The sequence below is a fragment of the Balaenoptera borealis genome (assembly GCF_965194805.1).
Source record: "Balaenoptera borealis genome assembly, chromosome: 2".
NCBI classification, from domain to species: Eukaryota; Metazoa; Chordata; class Mammalia; order Artiodactyla; family Balaenopteridae; genus Balaenoptera; species Balaenoptera borealis.
The window spans coordinates 170,953,452-170,968,119 of NC_138867.1; the positions used below are offsets into that span (position 1 = coordinate 170,953,452).

Genomic DNA, 14,668 nt, shown 5'->3' on the forward strand with positions numbered 1-14,668 from the left:
CCTCGGTGGGGGGGCAGCTAGCAGCCGCGCCGCCATGTTGGGAGTGGCCAGGCGGGTGACCCTTAAAGGGCCCGCGCGGCCTGAGAGTCCAGGGAGAGGCTCTGTTACCATGACAACACTCTTGTCCTCCTGCCCTCAATGGCTCTTCATCACCCCACTGCTTCTTCCAATGCTAGGACCGCTAATAGCACCAGAAGAGCGGGGAGGGGGCAGGGAAGTTCCCCCGTGGGTCATTCATAGGTCATTGAGGACTCCACATGGCGAATCCTTAGCCTTCAGTCCCCTGCTCCCAATCAGCTACGTTCCCACCACAAGCTCATTCCCTCCTTCCCCATTATGCGCACTGAACTTCAGTACCTCCATGCCCCTAGAGCTGCCCTAGGTCCCCAGTGTAAGACCCCCTTCTCCACCCAACCCCCAGGTTCACAGTCACTAGGACTACCCCATAATGCACACATAATAGGACTGCTGCTTCGTCCACCCACCACCCATCCACATGTCCAACCACCCATCCATCTCCCCACCCATCCATCCACACATTCAGTGGATCAACCACTCATCTACCCATCCAGTCAACTAACCAACCACCTATCCATCCACTCCTCCAACCACCTGTCAATCCATCCATCCCTCCATCCAAATACCCACTCAAACCAACCATTAACCTCCCATCTACCTACTCATCCATCCACTACCCAAATAAATACCTACTTATCCAAACAACCAAGCAAGTATCCACCCATCTCTACACATAATCCTTTCACCCAGTCACCCAAACACCCAACCATCAATTGCATGTTTGTTTGTTTGTCTTCTCCACTAGAGTGTAAGTTCCATGAGAACAGGAGTCTGTCTGTCTAGTATATTATTGTTTCCCCACTGCCCAGCTCAAGAGTCTCAGGAGACCTCAACAGATGTACATGCAATACATATAACCACTTAATTAATTCAAATATTTATTTCCTATTACCATCCAGACCTTTTCTAGGCAGACATACCCATCCCAGCTAACCACCTACTCAACTAATCACCTACCAGGGCAAACATCCAGCAAATGCTAACCTATTCATCTGCCTATTGCCCTACCCACCCTATCCCTCACCCATCCACCCACCCATTATTCAAATGCCCACTCATTTTCCCAGTGACCACTGGCAGAGCTTAACCACCTCCACACCTATCCACCCCTTCCTTCATTTGCCTCCCAGACCCACGCCCTCACTGCATGAGGGAGCTGGTGTGGGATTTGGGGTCCTAGGAAGATGCTCTCATCTGGGATCTGGGAATTAGTAGAGGTGGGATCTGGGCTTCACTGAGAAGCAAGTGCTGCCCCTAACAATGACAAATACCTTTTACTGAACACTTTAAACTATGGGTCTTCTACTGTGTAAGGGACTTTAGATCCATTTTACAAATGAGGAAATCAAGGCTCTGGGAGAGTGAGGGCCAAAGGTCACACAGCTGGTGAGACTCTCCCTATATCACCCCCCTCCCCTGAGACCTCCAATTAGGGGAGAGTTTGGGAGAGCTGAATCGGGGGGGGGGGGTTGCTTTCTGATTGGCAACACTTAGGGGCAAAAAAAACATCAATTTTTACTGAAATCAAGATTTTACTGGGCAACCTGATAGTGCCAGACTGGTTGGCACCTACAGCTCCACTCCCTACTGCAGGCCATGTGGGTTTGAGGCAGGGGTCGGACAGGCCCCTAAGACCGCATTCTCTCTGCTCCCAGAACACGTAGGGCCGAGTGGGCAGCTCAAGTGGTGTCTCCGTTGATGCAGGGTGCTTTGAGGGGCAGGGGCTGGCTCTGGGACCCCGATGTCCTGGGAAGAAGCTGCAGGCTCTGAATGCTCTCCCTCAGCTGGGCCTGAGTACTCTCTATCTCGGCCAGGCGGCACTCCTGGGGAGGCAGAGGCAGTGGACTCAGAGCCAGGGGACGTTTGCACCCAACTCTTGTTCCCTCACCCAACCCAAATATGCCCCAGGGCTCGGGCAGGGGTCTCACCAGACTTTTCAGCCTGTGGCCCTCATTGGTTGGAGGATCGCGCTCTGGATCCAACTTCGCGGTCCTGTGGGGATCAGGGGCAAAGGGAAAGAGTCAGAGGCTGAGGAACATCCCTCCAGCTCTTGGTTGAGAAGAGTCAGGGACTTGGGGGCGAAGCTTGGAATGGAGGCGGGGTTTGTCCAGGCTGGGGGGTGGGGCCTAGATCAGGCTGAAGAAGGGGCTGCTGAATTAGAGCCTGGACCGTCTGGGATGAAAGGCCAAACCAACCAACCGTTGGAGGCGGGGCTTGGCTAGTCCTGGGCTGGGTCATGAGCGGGATGGGGGAATGCCCAGACTAAGAGATAGAGGGTCTGTCCCAACCTGTGTGGGAGAAACTGACTGAGGGACTGGACGAGAGGTCCTCCCATGGACTTGGGGCGGGTGGAGCTGACCAAGAGGCGGGTCTTAGGTGTGTTGGGGCGGGTCTTGAAGAGGGGGCGTGGCCGTGACAGGCATGATTTGGGTGGGACTGACTGGGAGGCGGGGCCTGAGCCGATCTCTTTAATACAAAGCCCACCAGGGGGCGGAGCGAATGGGGAGGGCGGGGCTTACCCTTCTCGGAGCCTGGTAGCCAGGTTCTGAAGCTGGCTCCGAAGCTGCTCCTGCTGCTCGCTCAAGGCCCGGATGTGGGTGCCGAGTGACTCCACGAGGCCGGACAACGCCTTCTGATCCTGGCGCAGGGCGGCCACCTCGCACTGCAGCTCCGTCATCTGTGGGGAGGGAGCAGCTGTAACCCGAGCCATCGTCCCGCCCCTTCTCCCCAAGGATCCTGACCTCCCTGTACCCTGTGCTCTGCCTCCTCACCGCCCTGCCTATTGGGGAACGATGCCCAAATTGTACAGAAGAGGAAACTGAGGCTCAGAGAGGGTTGGGTTAGGCCTGGGTCACACGGCACAGCAAGCTCGGTATTTGAACCGAGACCTGCCCATCTTTCAGTCTTTTTCCAATCCTGTCTCCCCACTCTGTGCGGGCGGACCTGGGCTGTACCTCACCTTGCCCATGGGTCGGTGGGTGCCCAGCGTTTGGTCTCTGTCCCGTGGCTGGTCCAGCTGGCGCTGCCAGGGAACCGACGGCTTCCGAGGCAGCGATGCTGAGGTTCCGGTCCAGGGCCGGCCGCGGGGCACGGGTCCCGTGCGTAGGGAGCCTTTGGGTCGCGGCCGCGGCCCTGCAGACGGGCGGTGGCGAGCGGGGCGGCCAGACGGGACGCTCTGCGTGCGCTGCACCGGCCGAGGCAGCCGCGGGGGCTGCTCCTCGTCCGGCCGTGGCCGGGCCCAACTACCTGCGCCGTGAACGCTGCGCAGGGACTGGCTCTTGGAGATGAGAGGGGTATGCTTGGGGAGGTCTCGAGGGGCCAGAAAGCCAGGCTTCTCTCCTGCAGAGATGCTGGGGGTGGGATGGGGGAGCTCAGACGCTCCACCGGTTCCTAAGCTGACCCCATCTCTACCTCCGACCAGAAATAACCCCACCCCTGATCTTTTACTTCTATGTGACCCTATTGCTGAAGGGATCACATTTTGACTTCTGATCCTGTCCTGGACTTCTGACAATACTGTCCCTTCTATGACCTTTGACACAACCTCAATCTAACCACCTCTGATTTCTTTCTAGCCTTGTCCCTGAACTCTGACACAGTGTTACCCTTGACTTGAGCCTCTCTGTAACCTCTGCTTCCAATTTGCCTGAGCTTGACCTCTGCTCACAACTGTACCCTCTTCCTTCCCAATCTGACTCCCTCTTGTCCCCAACCTCTGACCTTAAACTCACCCTGTCTCAGCCTCCTGAAAGAACATAGTCCCTGACTTCTGACCTCCAAAATGACTCTGCCCATAACCCTTGACCCCATCTGACCCTGGGCCCGACCTGTTTGCAATATGAACCTGTCCCTGACCCTTGATGATGTGTCTTAACATCCATCTGACCCACTCTGACCCCTGATTTGACCCCATCCACAACCTCTCACTGAAACCTGCCCCTCGTTGCTGACCACAATGTCACTTTCTCTCTCTGACCCCAGATGTGACCTCTCCCTGATCTCTGCAATGCTTAATCTCCACCTCAGATTCCAATCTGACCCTGTGCCCACCCTCTGATTGTACTGTGAGCCTCTCCCTGACCCCTGAGATGATCCTGTCTCCAGCCTCTGACCTCCATCCTACACTGTTTCTGACACTGACCCCAACATGACCCTGTCCCTGACCCCTGACATGATCCTGTCTTCACCTCTGACCACAGTTTGACCCTGTGATGCCTTTGGCCCTTCCCCTGCTCCTACCCATCAGAAATGGATCAGACTTGAGGCAGGTAGGTTACCTGGAATGGACCTGGACCAGGGGTGGTGGAAGACGCATTGGCACAGACACAGGTACAGGTCGGCCCTCCTCGATGGCACCCAGGATGGTGGGCAGTGGTTCCAGGCTGTCACGGGTTGCCTGGTAAAGCAATGCAGGGAGGATGCTGAGCAAGCTCTCCAGGACCAGAGGCTCCCTACTCTCTTGCCTCCCTACCTCATATTCTGGGCTTTGGGCTCAGGCCACACCTGGTCAAGTTCAGCAAAGATGGTACAGAGCTGGGCATGCAGGACTGCCAGCTGGAGGGCCAGGTCACTGCTGCCCTGGTAACCACTGGGTGCTGTGTGCACATCCACCATGGCCACTTGGTCCAGGAAGCGTTGCATGGCAGGTCCATGATCCTCCAGGAAGCTATTCATGAAGCTCATGTAGGCCTCCTTCTCACCAAACCTAGGTCAAGGCCCAACTGGGTGGGTCAGGTCAGGCATCTGCTACCCCCACAGCCCCAGCATGGCTTCCCAGCCTCCCAGGACTTACGGAGCATGGTTGGCGAGGTTCTGGATGACCTTGGCGATCAGCGTGAGGGTGCGGGCTGGGCCAGGTGCCGGGTGCTCTGGCGCTAAGCCAAAGAGGCTGGGTGACAGAATGGCAGGACACAGGAGCCGCAGGAAGAGAGAGGCACACACTAGTCGGGGCCCCAGTGCCTCAGAGCCACGTGCCTTGCATGCTTCTCGCCAGCCTGAGAACACAGTGCCCAGCTCTGCTGGGAACCAGCTGGGGCAGAAAAGACAATGGTCAGAGTGGGAGGAAATGGGCATAAAGTTCATGGATGATCAAAGTGCTAAGGTCAGGTGTCAGGAGACACCTGCATTCCGGGTTCCAGGATTGAAGACATTGGGGATAATGATGCTTGGGGTTATAGGTCCACTTGGGGTAAGGGTTTGTTTGTGGTATAGTTATCGTGGTGACTTCTGGAGTCAGTAATCTTAGATTTGGGGGTACAGGTTCACATGAGGATGGAGGCCATGAGCTTGGGATGTAGCTATGACTGGACATGAAATTGGGGTGCCAGACATGATATGAAGTAGGATGGGATTGGGGTTACAGGGTTACCTAGGTTCAGAAATCATGGGATTGATATCCTAGATGGCATGGGATTAGGCATACAGGTTAACCTAGGGTCAGAGGTCAAGGAATTAGAATCCTAGGAATCCCAGTTACATGGGATTTGGGACACAGGGTTACTTAAGGTCAGGGATCATGGAATTGGGGGTATGCCATTACTGGAATCAGAGGTCATAGGAGTGAGAGCCTATGTTAATTGGGGTCAGGTGGCATGGAATTAGGGTCAGGTGGCATGGAATTAGGGTATGGGGTCACCTGTAGTTTAGAAGACAAAGAATTTGGTCCCAGGTTACTTGGGGTTAGGTAGCATGATATTGGGACTGGGTTGCCAAATTTAGCAAATAAAACTTTAGGATGAACAGTTAAACTTGAATTTCAGATTTAAAAAATGAACACTTTTTTTTAGTGTAAGTATGTCCCAAAAATGGTATCACATTTAACTGGGCATCCTGTATTTTATCTGGAAACCCTAATTGGGAGTCAGGGTTAGCACAGTGGCTAAGAGGCAGGGTTAGGCTCAGGTTCTGGGGCCCTGATTCTCACTCGCAAGAGTGGATGATGTTCTCAAAGACCTCCTTGCAGCTGTTTCGCAGTCTGATCTGGCGCTGGGGCAGCTCTGAGGCTGGGCACTTGCTGGGGTTCACCTCACAGTCCTCAGTGGAGGCACAGAGACGCCGCACGACCTGTCCTGCAGTCCAGCACAGCCAGAGAGGGGCCAGCCCATGACCACCACAACCCACAGCACCCAGCCTCCAATTCTATCCCCAAATTACTCTGGAGGCACCTAAAATCTTGGGGAACCCCTGATTCCTTCTAGGATCTGAGCATCCCCAGGGCACCACCCACTACCAGAATCCAAGTTACCCAAGGATTCTCAGATCTCCCCTGGGGTGCCCTAGCCGGCTCAGCTAGGCCTCTGACCCCTGCCCCACTCTGCTTACCCAGCGTCTTTTGGAGGTAATCCTGTGCTACCAGCTTCATGTACTCATCGATGGCCTTGGTGGCCAATGTGTTTTCCCGGAACAGCAGAGCCTCACGGCCTCCACTGCGTGCCAGCTCCGCGGTGCCGAGGTCTGTCACCAGTGCCTGGGCATAGTGGGGTTACAATGCGCTGGGCGCAGACTGAGTCAGGGGGAATCCCTGCCCTTGGCGGGTCCCTCACCCCTGGGGCACAGCCCCACTCCTCATAGCTGCTGCCCAGGCCCAGCCCTCGCTGCTGGGGCTCTTAACAGGCCGGAACCTCCACCCCTCAAAGCGCAAACTTGGGCCTCGCAGTGCAGAGGCTCAGCTCAGACCCCGCCCCTCAAGCTGCCCAGCCCCTCGAAAGTGCCACTCTGGTACTGTCCCCACCAACTCCCCCCTGGAGCGCGCGATCGGTCAGCCCCTGGTCACCCGGGTTCGTCCCGTCGCAGCGCCGCACCTGAGCCCGGCCGGTGGCCCGCAGCACGCGCACCATGGCAGCCGCCAGCTCTTCCTTGGCCTGAGCGGACAGCGCGAGCTCGAGCGCCCCGCAGAGGCGCGCGTAGTGGAAAGTGAGGAACTCAGCCAGCTCCTTGTAGCGCTCAGAGGGCAGCACGCGCAGGCGCCGCGCCCGGATTCGTGCCCGTAGCGCCGCGCCCGCTGGCGCCCCGAGAAGCGGGAACCAGCGCTCCAGGCCCGCGGCAGGCGCGCGGGGGACGCCTAACTCTTCCAACGCCAAGGCCACGCGGCCCAGCACCGCGTCCCCCGGGGCCGCTCCGCGTAGCCGCAACGACAGGCGACGCGCGGGCGGCAGCGCCTCAAAGTGGAAGCGTTCGGCCCAGAAGAGCTGGCCCGGGCCAGCCCTCGGAGTTGTGCGAGCCAGCAGTGCGCCGTCCAGCCACAGCTCCGCGCGCACTCCCGGCGCCCCCGCCGCTGCCCGGGGCAGCCCCTTCACTTCGTGCACCCACACGCTCAGCCACGTCTCTTCCCGCTCAATGTTGTCCTGCGGACCGGAGTAGGGGCGGGAGCGTGGCGTCTGTGCTCCACATTGGGCACTAGAGGTGAAGCACGGGGCCCGTGCTCCCAGGGGGTCGCTGGGCCCCTGGGGGAAGACAGTGAGGCCACGGGGGTGCCCAAGGTGGCTATGCGGAAACCCTCTAGCTTTTCTGGGCTCTCCCCGAGAGATCAGGGCTCCAGGGCATGGAGGAGTAGCCGCGGGGTGGGGACTTGGAGACTGCCTGGGGTGCAAATAGGGCTCGGATTGAATACAATCCGAGCTGTGCAAGGGGCTGGTAATAGGTGCAAGCGGGGGAGGATCTCGGAGTGGCTGCAAAAGTGTAGGAGGGCAGGTGTGTCCAAGGGGCAAGGTTTTGGGGCGAGTGGGATTTGGGGTGGGTGGAAGGGGCGGGGCCCGGGCTGTGGGAGGGGTCTCCAGGTCCGATCTTGCGCACTACCGACCTGACTAGGCTGGAAGTGGCGACGAATGTCCTCTATCCAGCGGTCTCTCTCAGCAGCCGAGCGACAGGAGAAGCAACGGCTCCCGCCCGCCCACGTTACCTGTTGAGGAAGGGCATCCAGGGTGCGGTTGAGGCCAAGGGTGGAGCCAAAGGGTCAGGCGAGGTGGAGAGTTGCCTGCACTTACCTGGAAGCAGTGGGGCTCCTCCAGGAGGCTGGGGTGCAGTGGCCAGACCCTCACGTCCCGCTCGGCGCCCAGGTCCAGTTCCGAGAGCGTGGCCAGCGATTCCCGAGAGCCCAGAGCACTGGGGGGTCTGGTGAAGGCGCACATGAACCAGCTGTCATTCCTACCCACTACCCCTCCCCCACCCCAACTACCCCGTGCAGCCTGAAGGGTGGAAGCCAGGAGGGACTTGCACCTAAATTGTACTTGAATCCTCCTTTTGACACTTAATTCACTGTCTGAACTCCAGTCACACTGGCCTTGTTTTTGTCACTTCATCTGTCCTCTTGACCTTTGCACTTGCTGTTCCCTCTGCCTGGAATGCTTTTCCTGACCCTTTCGGCCTAGTTAACTTCCATCTATCCTTCAGATCTCAGCTCAAGTGACCCTTCCCTGACACTCCCAGACCAAGGTGTTGACTCAGCTGCAGTTTTAGGGTTATTGTGTCAGACTCTGCCCCCACCATTCAACGGAGGGCTGGCTCAATGCTAAGGGTCTTTCAGTGGCCCCAGCATTGCCCAACATGGGGCAGGACACAGAGGGCCACAGGGGATATTCGGTGAAAGTCAGAATTATAGGCAGGAGGAAGGGGAGGGGCAATGTTGAATCCCAGCCCCTCCAGCTCCTCAGAGACCCTTACCCATCCTGGGAAGCATTGGCTCCTAGCTCCGATTTGGCCTTTTTCTTCTCTTTCAGCCGCTTGAGCAGCCCCTGTGGGGAGGGGGATGTCAGCTGGGCAGAACCCTGTGCTCCCTCCTCAGCTCCTTTCCCCCCAGGTGTCCTGGAAGATGTGTTGGTCTTGAGGGATCACAACCTCAGGCTACATTAGCAGGAATATTAAAGGCAATCAACAGCTCCCATTTCTAAAGCACCAATCATATGCTTTCCTACATTCTCTATGGACTTTTCATAAACAGCGCCAAGAAGGAGCTTCTCTTTCTGGCTCCGTTTGACAGATATGGACACTATGGCCCTGAGAGGGTCAGTGACCTGCCTAAGATCACCCAGGAAGAGTCCCCCTTTCACCTCTGAAGGTCAGAAAGTCTTTGCTCTCCCCTCCACCCCCCACTTACCCGAATGTTGTGGACCTGGTTGGGGCCAGCAGCCTCTGGCTCAGTCTTTCCAGAGGTCCGATCTGTGGGTGGTCAGGTGTGGAAGGTTGGGGGGTGGGATCATCTTGGATTCTGCCCCACCTTGAGAGGCTCCCAAATGCCCCAGCCCCCATCTCTCAAGCTTACCTGGATCCCTGAGGTTCCCCAAGGCCACCTGGATGCTGCCCTCGGAACTAGCGCTCCCCACCCGGGGCCGGCGAGGATGCTGTCCCCCAACAGGAGTGGGTGGTCAGAAAGGAGAGGCAGGCAGACAGACAGAGGGAGAGGCAGTTATTCCCCCTCATCCCCCACCCTTACCACTGTTCTGTCTCTCTTCCTTCCTCTCCTTCCCTCCCCTTGCCCAGGTAACCCCTCTTACCTCCTCCTCACCCCCAAGCAGCACCAGCCTCCCATCAAGTAGGGTGAAGGCCCCGATGTTCCAGACGGGCACGTCGGGTGGGGGGGCCTCTGGGATCTGTGGGGCAGGGGGCTCCAGCTCCGGCTCAGGCTCTGGGTAGAGGAGGAGGTGCTGGGGACGTGGGAGTCCTTTCTTCTCCCTCAGAACAACCTCTCCACTCACCAAGGCTCATCAAGGTTTCCCTCCTAAGTGCACCCTCTTCCCAACCCACCCAGCAGCCATGTCAGGTGTTGGACAAGCCTCCACCCCTCTCCGGGCCTTGTCCCCACTAGCCATGGGTGGTGATGGGTGGTGGACACAGCCCCACCGACTCTGTGCCCCGTACTGTGTTTACTGCTTCACACACCTTCTCTCATTTAATTCTCCAAAAGCCATTCGATGGCCTATTATAACACCCATTTTACCAAGGAGGAAACTGAAAACACATAGAAATAGAGCGACTTGCCCAGGGTCACACAGCTTGTGAGTCACTGAGCTGGGCTTCGGATACAAGCATTCTTCTCTCTCTCTCTTTTTTAATTGACTTAGTGCCATCTTTACACGAATCGAACATACACACAAACACATCAACAACTATGGAACTGTATCCATTAAACTTTGATAAGACAACACAAAAGAACTAACAAATAGCTAAGATGTTGCTGAATTGAAAGCATTTCCAATGACATTTTAATTTTAAGAGGTCCATATTTACATAGTATGTTAAATGCTTCTGCATCTCATTTTAAATGCTAAATAAAGAACAAAGGTAATGGTCGCAACAGATCTTCCAAGAGGGTTCAGCTTGTGGTGGTCTGATCTCACTTCGAGAAATGCACTGAAAATGGAAATAACGTTACTTGCTAATTTTCCTTCTTTCCTTTTCATAGTTTCCTTCAAGGAAACGAAGCCTTTGTTCCAGGGCCTGGCTGGCACTAACAGAGCCCATACTCAAGGGTCGTGTGCATACAAGCATTCTTCTCTTAACCAAGACAGTGCGTAGGTCCAAGAGGTTAAAAAATGGGACAGCAGCCTTGGTTCCTTACATAAGTAACAAGTCTAAAGGGAAAAGTATTCAAAATTTGAGAAAGGAACAGAAGAAGGGCAGGGTTGGGAGAGGTAATGGTGCAGTAGGAAGGCCTCCCAGAGAGAGTAAGTTTACAATGGGTCTTTTTTTTTTTTTCTCTAATTTTTTGGCCATGCTGCGTGGCATGTGGGATCTTAGTTCCCCAACTAGGGATAGAACCCGAGCCCCCTGCAGTGGAAGCGCAGAGTCTTAACCACTGGACCACCAGGGAAGTCCCCCGCAATGTGTCTTGAATAGCAGATTGGGTTTTGACAAAGATGGAGGAGATCGTGGCATGAATGGCTTGAGCAAAGCCTGGGAGGTGGCACATGGCCTGGCCCAGGGAAATAAAGGGAGGGGTGAGAAGGGCTTGGAGGGCTTGGAGCCTGGAGGGGAAGGTTCAGGAAGAGATTAGTGCAGGGCTTTGGGTGTCAGTTAGAAGAGCTGGGGTTTTATCCTGGAGGTATAAGGAGCCATGGGAGGTATTTGAGTAGGGGAGGAGCAGGTCGGCTTGTTAGAGAGCTCTCACTGGATCCTATGGCGTGGGCAATACCTGATACCGTGGAGGGGGCTGAAGGGATGCCTCTGCAAAATGGCAATATGAATGATGAGAATCAAATGAGCTTCCGGGAATAGGAGGGCTGGATCAACCCTCCCAGATTACCTGTCTGTCCTATTGTTTTACCACCAGGGGAATAAATGATGACTCCCACTTGTTAACGGATCACATAAAATGTGCTGAGTCCTAGGCCAGCGTTACATTCATGAGCTCCAATCCTCATGATATCCTTTACTCTTCTAGATCCCTCTGTGTGACACTTAGCCCCATCTGTCATTTTCTTGTTTACTGTCTGTCACACCCACTACACTATGAGGTCCACAGGGCAGGCAGCTTCGTCTGTTTTGTTCGCTGCTGTGTCCTCAGTGTCTAAATCAGGGCAGGCCTAGAACATAGTAAATGCTCACAGACCTCTGTTTGAATGAATGAATGAACGAATGAAATAATATATCCTTCAAGGTAGGAATCATGATTTCCATTTAACTTATGGGGAAGCTGAGGCTCAAGGAAGTGAAGAAACTACGACATGGAGGCTGGAGGGCAGGAGAGCAGGAGGCAGCAGAGATGGGTATCCAGGCAGCAGAGAATAAGCCTGGGCCATTGAATATGAGGAGAGACCTACTGGGGCCAAGAGCCATTTAGCATCTGGACAGTGCTACCAACAGTCTACTCCCTGTCCCTTCCCAGGGCTGGACCCCCAGCTCACAGGTCCCTAGCCACTCCCACCATGCCCAGGCCCTGTGTAAGGGGGAAAGAGGGAAGAGGGCAGCCAGCCGGGCCCCAGCCACTTCCTGTCGGGCTTTTGCACTCCCCACAACTTCCTGTGTCTGTAAGGCTGATGCTCTGGAGGCAGACAAAACCCAACCATCCGGGCCTCCCAGCCTGGGTGGGGGAGCCATGTACCTGAGGTCTCTGGCTCTGGGTCTGACTCCAGCGGTGGGCTCCTATGCCTTCCCCAGAGGGTCTTGGATATTCGGAGGCGGCTCGAGCGCGACTCCTTGGGGGGCGCAGAGAGGACACGACGAAACAGCGAGCGAGGGGCCGGCTGGCTGCTGACTGTGGGCTCCTGGTTGCTCAGCGCCCTCCCCCATCCTGCAAGGCGGCCCCAGCGGAACCCTCCAGCCCCCTTCTCCCCACAACCTCCTGAGTGCCAGTGGTAGGAGGTTAGCGGGGATGGGGCTGCTGGCTGGGTTTGGGAGGCCAGGCTCGGCGAAGGTGGGTCCATGGCAGAGATCCTCCTGGGGGATGATAGGGTGACAATTCTGCCCGGTGTCTGCCCACATGTTGTCTTCATTTTGGCCCCCTCCCTACTCTCAGCTCTGCCCCCAGGGAACCCCCTTGGGGGCCATATGCACTCCGTCTCTTACCTTGATTTCCTGACCAGCCCCAGAATCAGCAGCCGTCTGCACCCTGCCTGGCTTCCTCCCGCTGAACGCAACTCCACGTGACCCTGTCTGTCCCACCCCACCCCACCCCACAGCCAAGCTGGGAGGGCACAGTGGGGGCAGGATGCAAGAGAAGAGGAGGTGACAGAGCAGGACCCAGAATCTCTCACTGACCAGGAGGCAGCACATGCCCCTCTCTGAGCCTCAGTGGTCTTCTCTGCAAAACGGGCACATGCTGACTAAATGCTGGAACTCTCATCCACTGCTGGTCAGAGTGTACACTGATTCATCCAAGTTGGAAAACTGTTGTGATCTATGAACATTGACCACACCCCTCTCCTCTGACCCAGCAGTTCCACTGCTAGGTATACACCCAATAGACATGCCCACCAGCGCTATTCATAATGGCCCCAAACGGAAAACAACCCAAGTGTGCATCTACTGTAGAATGAATAAATTGTGGTCTCTTCACATAGTGGAATATTATGTATAAATAAGAAGGATTGAACTCAGATGAATCACAAACAATGTTGAGCAAAAAAACCCAAACAATGAAGAGTAAACACGTGTGGTTCCATTTATATGAAGTTCCAAAGCAGGCAAAACTACGTTTAACAATTCAGGATATTGGTTTCCTTTGGAAGGGCTAGAGACTGGGGAGGTGGGGAAGCACAACGGAGGCTTCTTGTAGCTGATCATGGTGGTTGTTTTTTTTTTTTTTAAATTGAGGTGAAATCCACATAATATAAATTTAACCTGTTCTATTTCTTGAGCTGGGTGTTGATTACGTGAGTATGTTCTGTTGTGAAAATTCATTAACCACACATTTTGGTGCCCTTTCTTATATCTCTATTATACCACAATAAGTATTTACTTGAAAAAAGAGATGGCCAAATGCTGTTCTGAGTAATAAGTGAGATAACTTGAGAATCAGTAGAATCCTGGCCCACTGGCCCCAGAGTGGGTTTGAGTGCCAGCTGGTCCTTATCTGACTGTGTGACCTCAGGCAAGTCATTTCCTCTCTCAGAGCCTTGGTTTCCTGATTTGTACAAGACGATAACATCAGTTTCAGAAGGTTTATAATGGGACACTTTGTTTATTCAGCAAATGTTTCCTGAATGCCTACTATGTGCTGGGTACTGGAAAAGCTACAAGGAACAAAATAAACTTGGTTCCTGCCTTCCTGGAGCTCACAGTACAGTGAGAGAGACAAATCCTGAACATGAATACAGGACATTTCTAGCTGGTGAAGACTTGGAAGAAAATAGACAGACTGGAGTAGAGGCTGAGCAGAAGTGATGCACTTTGAGCTGGAAAAATCCAGGAGGGCCTCCCTGAAGCGGTGGCATTTGTGACCTGAAGCATGAGAAGGAGCTGGTCATGGGAAAAACATGCCAGGTAGAAGGAACAGCTTGTGCAAAGGCATGGGTGACCAGAATTCACAGGGTGGGATTGGTAGGACTGCCTTCATGAGCATGTGACCTGTGCAGTCACCGTGCTCAGAAGGGCTCTGCATTGAGCTTGATTTAACTTTTTGGACGGGGCCTGCATTTTCATTTTGCACTGGGCCTTGAACATTCTATAACATGTCCTGAGGAAGAGGGTCTTCAGTGAGGGTCAAAAATCCTTTTCCTGGTGCTGGACATGTTCTTGCAGGTGCACATACCTTAGCGATGCCCACCTCATTCTTACCACACTCAGTCCACTCACTGCACATACAGGTAGAGTCTCCCTGTGTTCCACCAGCTCTCTGAGCCTGTACCACTTCACTGCATACTGGGCCCACTCCCAACTCCCTGCATTTTTGCTGGAGGACTTTCTCTGACAGGTGGAGTCCACACTGCCCATGCGACAAGCAGTCCCAAAGTGCCAGCACATTAACACTGCCCTGGGAGCAGCCCTCAGCCAATGACTATGGAAGCTGGAGGATCAGTACTCCAGCTCCCTTGCCCTTTGAGTGGGATGACGCTGCGGTGTGTGACCTACGCTATCCCCCAAAGGTCCCTAGTGGGATTGAGCTCCACGTGCCTCCCATACCCACATGCCTGATAAAACACCCTTTCCCAGCTGCCTT

The 14,668-nt window shown here is 55.0% G+C and overlaps 1 protein-coding gene across 1 annotated transcript; it reads right to left on the minus strand.

Moving 5' to 3' along the window:
* Positions 1–65: 65 nt before the first annotated feature.
* RASAL3 (RAS protein activator like 3) lies at positions 66–12,634 on the minus strand. Its single transcript, XM_082382875.1, has 17 exons — positions 12,113–12,634; positions 9,567–9,697; positions 9,335–9,413; positions 9,170–9,231; positions 8,737–8,807; positions 8,061–8,187; positions 7,877–7,975; positions 6,879–7,421; positions 6,400–6,544; positions 6,002–6,146; positions 4,871–5,107; positions 4,582–4,783; positions 4,356–4,474; positions 3,038–3,428; positions 2,598–2,755; positions 2,007–2,070; positions 66–1,901 (listed from the first exon to the last, which is right to left on the minus strand). Exons 1-17 carry the CDS (start codon positions 12,501–12,503, stop codon positions 1,758–1,760), a joined length of 3,108 nt encoding a protein of 1,035 aa, XP_082239001.1. The 5' UTR covers positions 12,504–12,634; the 3' UTR covers positions 66–1,757.
* Positions 12,635–14,668: the final 2,034 nt, after the last annotated feature.

What these genes read in the sequence shown, in the direction of transcription:
- RASAL3 (XM_082382875.1), bottom strand. Translation starts at nt 12,503, where the DNA reads ATGAAGACAACATGTGGGCAGACACCGGGCAGAATTGTCACCCTATCA. An exon ending in TTACCTCCAAAAGACGCTGG is followed by an intron (nt 6,147 to 6,399) that starts GTAAGCAGAGTG and finishes GCTGGACTGCAG; the next exon opens with GACAGGTCGTGCGGCGTCTC. An exon ending in GCCACAGGCTGAAAAGTCTG is followed by an intron (nt 1,902 to 2,006) that starts GTGAGACCCCTG and finishes CTGCCTCCCCAG; the next exon opens with GAGTGCCGCCTGGCCGAGAT.